The following is an 8,145-nucleotide window of genomic DNA, read 5'->3' on the forward strand; positions in this document are numbered from 1 at the left end:
GTCCACACACGTCTTTGGTGCCACCACCCCTGTCAGCACTCACTTGGTGCAGAGCGAGGCCCTGACCCCGTGCCATGGGGAGAGCCCCGAGTTCCCTCAGGCTGCTCCAGGCAGCGCTGAAGTTGCTCAGCCCCGGTGGGGTGTGTTGGGGGGCTGCAGAGCACCCCGGGGCTGAGCTGAGGGAGCTGGCAGTGCTTTGCTGGAGCTGTTGCTCTCACTGGTAGCACTCAGCCTCAGAGGAGCTGGGTTGGGGTTTGGGTTCAGGTTCAAGGCCTGTTGCATTTCTCACCTGGCACTTGCCAAAGGCTCTTGCCACGGGCCCTGTTACCTGCTGATGGATTTGGGGAAGCAGGGATGTGTGGGCAACACCTCCGTGAGCCTTTGAGGCTGTGTTTGTCTGGGAAGGACTGCTAGGAGAGTTTCACTTTTTAAATCATTGCCATTCAGTAAAGGCTCTGCCAGCAGCAGACTCGTTATTAAAACACTTATTTCCTTTTATTTACTCTCCTGAACTGCTGGGACTGGGCAGCAGCATCTTGGGTCAAGTGCAATGACCTGGCAGCGGCAGAAGGAGGAAGAGAAGGAGGAGGAGACACAGCAACTCTAGGACCTGGGGCCAGGCCGGGCCTGCAGCCGCACAGCCGCTCCCCAATGCCTCCGTCAGCTTTTCCTTTGGAGGAGGAATTGCCCAAGGAAAAAAAAAAAAAAGAGAGAGAGTAAACAATGAGAGGAGGAAAAAAAAAAATAAAGATGAGAGTGAAAAAAGAGGAAAAGGGAAGAGAGGGAGAGAAAGAGAAATAAAAAAGGAGGGGGAAAAGAGGAAAAAGAAAAGAGGGAAAAAGAATAGCCCCTCCCGCCGTGAATCGTTCTCTGCCGCGGTGTCAGCTCTCGGCGCGGCGGGGGGAGCGCGGCGGGGCCCGGACACGTCTACAGAAATTCCAAGAGGGCCGGGCTGGGCGGGCGGAGGGGAAGGGAAAGCGAAGGCAAGGGGCGTCCCGGGCAGGAAAGGGGCGTCCTGAAGCCCCCGCCCTGCTCCTTCCCCCCGCCGGGCCCTTCCGCCGCCTCAGCCCCAGCGCCATGGCCGTGGCCCCGGGCAGCCGCTGCCTCCTCCTCCTCTTCCTCCTCCTCCTGGGCATCTTGGGGGTCCCGGCGCTGGGCGACCCCGGCCCCCTAGAAGACGTGGTGATAGACAGATACTATATTCCCAAAATCTGCCTGCGGGAGGCGCAGATGGGGGATTTCATTCGCTACCACTACAATGGGACCTTTAAAGATGGCAAAAAGTTTGACTCCAGGTATCGCCTGCGGCTCTGTGCCGGCTGCATGCGGGGGGCAGCTACGCCGGGACCCTGCATGCCTCCCCCAGCCCCCAGCCCGCATCCCGGGGCAGGCAGGCAGCTGCGGGGACCCCGCATGCGTCCCCCAGCCCCGGGGCAGGGGCAGCCAGGCCAGAGCAGGCTGCTGCCTGCGCCAGACAACGCCCAGACCCTCCAGCTTTCAACCCAAGGAGGGCTTTTGGTGGGTGCTGGGGTAACACAGGGAGCCCTGTACACGTGTCAGCCTGGGCGGCCCGGCCTGGCCTGAAGCAAACCCCCAACCCAAGCTGCAGCCCCTTTCCGTAGCCCCTGCCCAGGCTGCCCCACCAGGTCCCGCAGAAGCCCCCAGCCCTCCAGGGAGCCTGCTCAGGCTTCAGCTCCGCAGAGCTGTGGGATAGCCTGTCCCGGGCGCAGGCAGGATTTGGCCCTAATTGGGACGTTCTGCCCTCAGGAACACGTATCTGCATGTGCTGCCCAGGCAGGAAAATGCTTAAAGCACTTTGAGACGTGGCAGCGGCGAAACCCTTCATTATCCCAGAGGCTTTGCTCTGCTGGGCTCAATGTCCCTCGGCCCCTGCATCGTCCCTGCTCTGCTCACGCTGGCTGGAAATCAGGGTTGGAGTTGGGGCAGCCCCTGGTTTGCAGCACCATGAGCAGGGAGGAGAACTGGGGGCACAGAAACAACTGGGGCGGTGCTGGGGCAATGTACCATGTAGCACCATGTAGCAATAAAAATTTCCCAGGCAGGTGTTTTTTGGAGCTGTGGAAAGCAAAGGCGTTCACAGTTTGATGTGTCTTATCTTTCATGTGAGAATCAATGGGGGAGAAAATAACTGCAGTGGGAACCTGGGGACACTCACTGCTAAAAGAATTCTCTGCCAGGAGTACATCTGCTGCCCCAGTAGTTTCTTGGAGTATTTTAAGGTTTAAAAATAAAACCAAATTTGCAGTTTAAAAATGAGGCTGGGATGTCATCTTTCCTCCTCAGTGCATAAAGCCCCAGTGTGCCATTTGCAAAATTATTTGGAAGCAGCAGGAAGCCCCAGAACTGCCGGCCTCCAGCCCAGCTCAGTGGGTGAGATCTGGGGATGATGTTGATAGCTTCTGGGGGTGCAGGGTCAGGCTGAAGTCCTGACCAGTGCCCCAGGGGCCAGCTGCCCTCCAACAGCAGGGTATTGAGCCCACCAGGATCCATGTTTTGGAGCTATGGGCTCTGCCTGCAGCACAAGGACTCGCAGGCTGTGATGGGAGACCTGCACCCCGGGGAGGGGGCAGCCCTGACCCCCCACTCTGCCCCACCTTTTTCCCACCTCTGATGGGTCTGTCCCTTTGCCCCAGCTATGACCGAGGGGCCACGGTGGCCGGTGTGGTGGGCGTCGGGCGGCTGATCACGGGCATGGACCGGGGGCTGCAGGGCATGTGCGTGAACGAGCGGCGTCACCTCATCGTGCCGCCCCACCTGGGCTACGGCAGCATCGGCGTGGGTAAGGGCCCTGGCACGGGGGGCTGAGGGAGCAAACCCCTCAGGGCTGGTGTTAGCAGGGACAGGGCTCCAGTGCCCCCCTGGTAGATGCAGACTAATGCATGCTCCATGGCCAGGGCAAGTGGTGCTGAAGTGGGGCTGCCCTGGGAATGAAGGGTCCTGCTCTGGCCAGACTGTGCTGCTTGCCCAGGGGCTGGCACCTGTCTCCAGTAGCCCTGAGCAGCGATGGGTTCAGGGGAGGCTTCAGGGGACAGAGCCTGTGGCTGGCCTGGGCTCCGTGTTGGTCCCACTTAAGGTGCTCTGTCCTTGCTGCTGCCCCTTTAGCGGGGCTGATCCCCCCAGATGCCACCCTGTACTTCGATGTGGTCATGCTGGACATCTGGAACAAGAATGACAAGCTGCAGATCACCACCCTGTCCAAACCTGAGCGCTGCAACCGCACGGTGGAGAACTCGGACTTCGTGCGGTACCACTACAACGGCACACTGCTGGATGGGACCCCCTTCGACTCCAGGTATGGGCCACTGGATGCACCCTGGCCTCAGGACATGGGGCTGTAAGGCTGGGATATACCCTCTGCCTTGACATTGAGCCACTAGGGGTGGCTGAAACCCAGAGACACCGGCCTGGGCACACAGTCAAAGCAGCCTCACCCTGTACTCCCCCCTGGCTCCCCAGCAGGGCTGGTGCAGCTCCCTGACCCCCCAAACCAGCTTCTGGCACAGCACAGCCCTGGCTGGAGCTGCTGGTGTGGCCTCAGAGCCATCCCCACTCTCATTCTCCACCGCCAGTTACAGCAAGGGCAGCACCTACGACACCTACGTGGGCACCGGGTGGCTGATCAAGGGCATGGACCAGGGGCTGCTGGGCATGTGTGCTGGGGAGAAAAGGAGCATCATCATCCCCCCGTTCCTGGCCTATGGGGAGAAGGGCTACGGTGAGCCAGGCACCACCCCATCGTGCCAGCCCCTTCCCTCCCATCTCTGACCAGAGCCCCCAAGTGCAGTAGGACCCTCCTTCAGGCTGACCGTGTCCTCTCCCAGGGACCGTGATCCCACCGCAGGCATCGCTGGTGTTCAGTGTGCTGCTGGTGGATTTCCACAATCCCAAGGATGGTGTCTTCCTGGAGCACCTGGAGGTGCCGGAGTCCTGCAAGCGCCGGGCTGTGACCGGGGACTTTGTCCGGTACCACTACAACGGGACACTCATGGACGGGACACTTTTCGACTCCAGGTGTGGGAGGAAGCGGCTGCATGGGGCGAGCCCCTGATGTCCTCTCCTGCCCCACGGCTGCAAGAAAAGGCTGGAGAGGGGACAATGGGCATGAAATGGGCTAAAAAGGACAATATCTGTTTGTTGCATCTCTAGGAGCAAGGTTTGGTTCCTGGGGGACCAGGAGGGGATGGGAGAAGGGGTGGGGGGTGGGGTGTGGGGTGTAGGGGCTGGGGGGGACTGATGGTGCTGGGGGTTCTCTTGCTGCAGTTACTCCCGCAATCAGACCTACAACACCTACATTGGGAAGGGCTACATCATCCCCGGCATGGATCAGGGCCTGCAGGGGGTCTGCATGGGAGAGCAGCGGCGAGTGGTCGTCCCCCCACACCTGGCTTACGGGGAGAACGGCGCAGGTAAACGTGCAGAGGGCTCTGAGGGACGAGCACATCGAGGGATGTGGGAAGAAGCAGGGAAAGGCTTTACGAGCCCTGCAGCGCTCCAGCAGCTCTCCTCATCCTCCTCTTCCAGGAGATAAAATTCCCGGCTCAGCTGTGCTCATCTTTGATGTCCACGTCATCGACTTCCACAACCCTGCGGACCCAGTGGAGATTGAGACCACGTTCCGGCCCGAGGGCTGCAATGTCACCACCCGCAACCGGGACTTTGTCCGCTACCACTACAACTGCTCCTTGCTGGACGGCACCCGGCTCTTCTCCTCGTGCGTGCCCCGAGTATTTCCATCCTTCCTGGGCCCAAATCCTGCCTGGCACTGGGGGTGGGCAGGCACCGGGCAGCACGGGACCATCCGCTCTGCAGCAGGCAGCAGTGGCATCGGCCGCAGGGCAGCAGAATGGGGCAGCAGGAGGAGGATTCAAGGGACACAGTGGGATGGACGTGGCGGTGGCATGAGGGTGTGGAACTTCATGGCATACCAGGATGGAGGATGTGGGATTCTGGGCCATGGTGGGATGGAAGGGTTGGGATTTCAGGGCTGCCCACTAGATCTGAGGGACTTCTCTCACCTGCACTGTTTTCTCTGTGCCTCCTGCAGCCACGACTACGGGAAGCCCCAGGAGGTAACTCTGGGGGCCAACAAGGTGATCGAGGGGCTGAACAGTGGCCTCCTGGACATGTGTGCGGGGGAGAGGCGGGTGCTCATCGTCCCCCCACACCTGGGCCACGGGGAGAGCGGAGGTAGGGGAGCAGCGGCCAACGTGTGCAATGCAAATTGGGGGGTTCAGCCTTGCTGGGCCCCCGCTGGGCTCCATCCCCCCCTGCCCTGCCACGGCTGTGGGGCTCAGGGCCAGGGCTTTGCCTTGCTCCCCGTGGTGCTGGAGCCTTTGCTGTGTTTCCAGCCCGGGGGGTGCCTGGCAGCGCCGTGCTCCGCTTCGAGGTGGAGCTGATCTCCATGGAGGAGGGGGTTCCCGAGGGCTACCTCTTCATCTGGCATGGGGAGCCGCCGGCCAGCCTGTATGAGCAGATGGACCTCAACAAAGATGGGGGGATCCCTGCTGATGAGGTGAGTGGGTCCCACATGGTGGGGTGCAGGAGGAAATGGGGGCACAGGGGACCCCACCCCAGAGAGCAGCACTTGAAGGACACTGCTGCCCCTGGGCACTTGGGAGCCTGCAGAGCTGTGCAGGAAGAACACTCCAGCCCAAAGCAGTGCTGCTGGGTGCGGGCAGTGTCCCCGAGGGCAGCCTCTGCTCCAGTCCCTGCCTGTCCTTGGCGTTGGCCGTGGTCTCCCTGCCCTGCCCAGTGCTGGCTGCGCAGACCCCAGCAGCATCTCTTCCCTCTCCCCTCTCCAGTTCTCCACCTTCATCAAGACCCAGGTGGCGGAGGGGAAAGGCCGCCTCATGCCCAGCTCCGACCCGGAGAAAGTCATTGCCGACATGTTCCAGAACCAGGACCGCAACCAGGATGGGAAGATCACACCTGATGAGCTGAAGCTGAAGTCGGACGAGGACCAGGAGAAGATTCATGAGGAGCTCTGAGGAGCAGTCCCCACTGTTCCTGGAGACAGGACTCATCCTGGCCATGTCATGGCCAGTCTCCCACCCCGGGAATCTGCCCCTGCCCCTCCCAGTCCTGCAGGGGGGTGGGTTTTGATTTTCACCTCTCATTAACTGAGGGTATTTTGATGTGTTTTCCTGAGCAGGAAAACTCAGCCCCCAGCTAATAAACCCAGACAAGATGTCCCCTCCCTAAGCCCCTTCATCCTCCACCAGTGACTGCAGGTCCAGCTCCAGCCCCCCTCACCTGTCCATGCTGCCTCAGGGGGCAGGCAGGATGTAGGGGGGCTCCCCCTCACCTCCACCACACCATTTTGTAGTTTAGGGTTGGGGTTTGGGTTTTTTATAGGCACACTTAGAATTCTTTAGAGAGAGGAAAGAGAACCCTTTTGTCCCAGTCCCTGCTCTGTCCCTGCTGCCATCCTCCCTGGTACGAGAGGCTGAAGGGGGCTCAGGTTCCCAGGGTGAAACCCTGATACTCTGCAGGCATCTGCTGTTACATAAGTCTGGCAAACCCCTCATCAGCTGGGAGAAGAGAAACAGACCCTCATCCTCCAGCCCTCAGGGAGCAGCATCATCCCCCTCCATGCCCTCCCCACCTCCCAGCCCCCAGTGACTGAGACAAATCAGACCAATTTAGTTTCGAGCCTAAATGCAGGTCACAGCCTTGGGAGTGCTCAGGTTCTCTGGCTGGGACCAACACAGCTCTGGTACCTGCCAGCTCCCAAAGCCTCTGCACAGTCTGTCCTCCACAGGGACAGAAGAAACACAGAAGCACAGCAGTGCAGAGCAAACCCTTCAAACGGTGACTCTGCCTTGCACCAAATAAATAATTCCTCCAGGTTTCCAAGGAGTTTGACTGTGTCTGGTTACTTTGCCATGAAACACTTCCATGTGTTGGGGTAGTGGCACAGGGACCAGCTTTACCGGTGCCCAGGGGGATTCCAGGCTCCAGCATCTCCTGGGTCTGGCAAAAGAAACCAGAATTCCCCCCTGGGATCCTCCACTGAAGCCAACAGGGCTTCAGCTCCAGCACCCAGTGAGGGCTGGGGGGCTCTGATGGGATGAGGAGCTGGGGAGCAGAGGAAGCTGCCAGCACCAGCCCCTCGGTGCTGGGTACAAACCACCCGTGACCCAGCTTTAGCCAATTATGCTTTTATTCCAACACAGAGAACAAATCTGGTCTTCCCAAAGTCCCACATAACCAGAGGTTATACAGAAATAAAATGGCTTTTTCCTATTGCTGCTCTGAGAGCCCAGGATCAGCCCAGAAATTTAGTACACAAACATGGTCAGGTAAAACATTCCTTAAAACCCAAAATTCTGCCACTGGCCTCTCCTCCCCCATGCCCACCCCTCCTCCTCTGATCCCTGGCAGACAAACTTACTTCTGGCTCTGGGCAGCAGCAGCAGCTGAGCTCCAGGGCCTTCAGGGACGGCTAGTAAAGCATTTTTTCCACAGTAAGAGCTGTACTGGTGCGAGAGGGACGGGTGAGCTGAGACACGGGGCCAGAGAGCTGCTGGTTTACATGGGGAATGTGGGGCTGGGTGATGTGATGTCCAGCAGGGCCACACCAGCCCAGTGGCTGGACTGGCACCAGGGTCAGCCTGGGAGCTTTGAAGCCCGCAAAAAACAGGACGAGAGAGAGACTTGCTTTCTTAGCCAGGGACACAGTGACACATCTAAACTGGGTCTGTCCTCGGCCCACAGTGAACTGTCTCCATTCCACCCTCAGTTGCTGAAGCAAGTGCAGAACATCTCTGTCTGAAAGATGGAATGGTTTGTCGTGGCCTCAGGAGGTGGAAGCTATGAATTCCCAGTGGGATGAAGTCCAAGTGGGATAGAGTCAGTCTGGGTGGGAAACTGCAGAGTCAGGCAGAGTTAGAGTAAAGGGAATGGAAAAGCTTCCTCCATCTCAACTCTCCTGCTCCAGGGCTGGCTGAGGGCATTAGTGAGGTCGGGACGGAGCCCAGCCAGCACCAGCAGGTCCCCTCCAGCTCTGCCACAGGAAGGACATTCCCTGCCCAGTGCCTGCTGTGTGGCTGGAGCTGGGACACCTCCCCAGCTCATGTCTCAGTGAGGATGTACCGCAGAATCCCATTGACCACGTCCAGGGTC

General features: G+C 59.5%; 2 protein-coding genes across 2 annotated transcripts in view; one reads left to right on the forward strand and one right to left on the reverse strand.

The window, feature by feature from the left end:
• The first annotated feature begins 1,006 nt into the window (after positions 1–1,006).
• FKBP10 (FK506 binding protein 10) lies at positions 1,007–6,879 on the forward strand. The gene is made up of 10 exons (XM_008637819.2): positions 1,007–1,295; positions 2,655–2,800; positions 3,124–3,313; positions 3,591–3,736; positions 3,843–4,032; positions 4,282–4,427; positions 4,543–4,732; positions 5,066–5,208; positions 5,370–5,533; positions 5,823–6,879. Exons 1-10 carry the CDS (start codon positions 1,078–1,080, stop codon positions 6,006–6,008), a joined length of 1,719 nt encoding a protein of 572 aa, XP_008636041.1. The 5' UTR covers positions 1,007–1,077; the 3' UTR covers positions 6,009–6,879.
• Positions 6,880–7,465: 586 nt separating this feature from the next.
• Positions 7,466–8,145, reverse strand: part of NT5C3B (5'-nucleotidase, cytosolic IIIB) — a 3,906-nt gene continuing 3,226 nt past the window's right edge. Inside the window, exon 8 of the mRNA XM_017746722.1 lies at positions 7,466–7,499. Coding sequence (XP_017602211.1) covers positions 7,466–7,499 — 34 coding nt within the window. The remainder of the gene's footprint in view (positions 7,500–8,145) is intronic.

Source organism: Corvus brachyrhynchos, unplaced genomic scaffold (assembly GCF_000691975.1).
Source record: "Corvus brachyrhynchos isolate BGI_N302 unplaced genomic scaffold, ASM69197v1 scaffold30, whole genome shotgun sequence".
In the NCBI taxonomy this organism is placed as follows: domain Eukaryota; kingdom Metazoa; phylum Chordata; class Aves; order Passeriformes; family Corvidae; genus Corvus; species Corvus brachyrhynchos.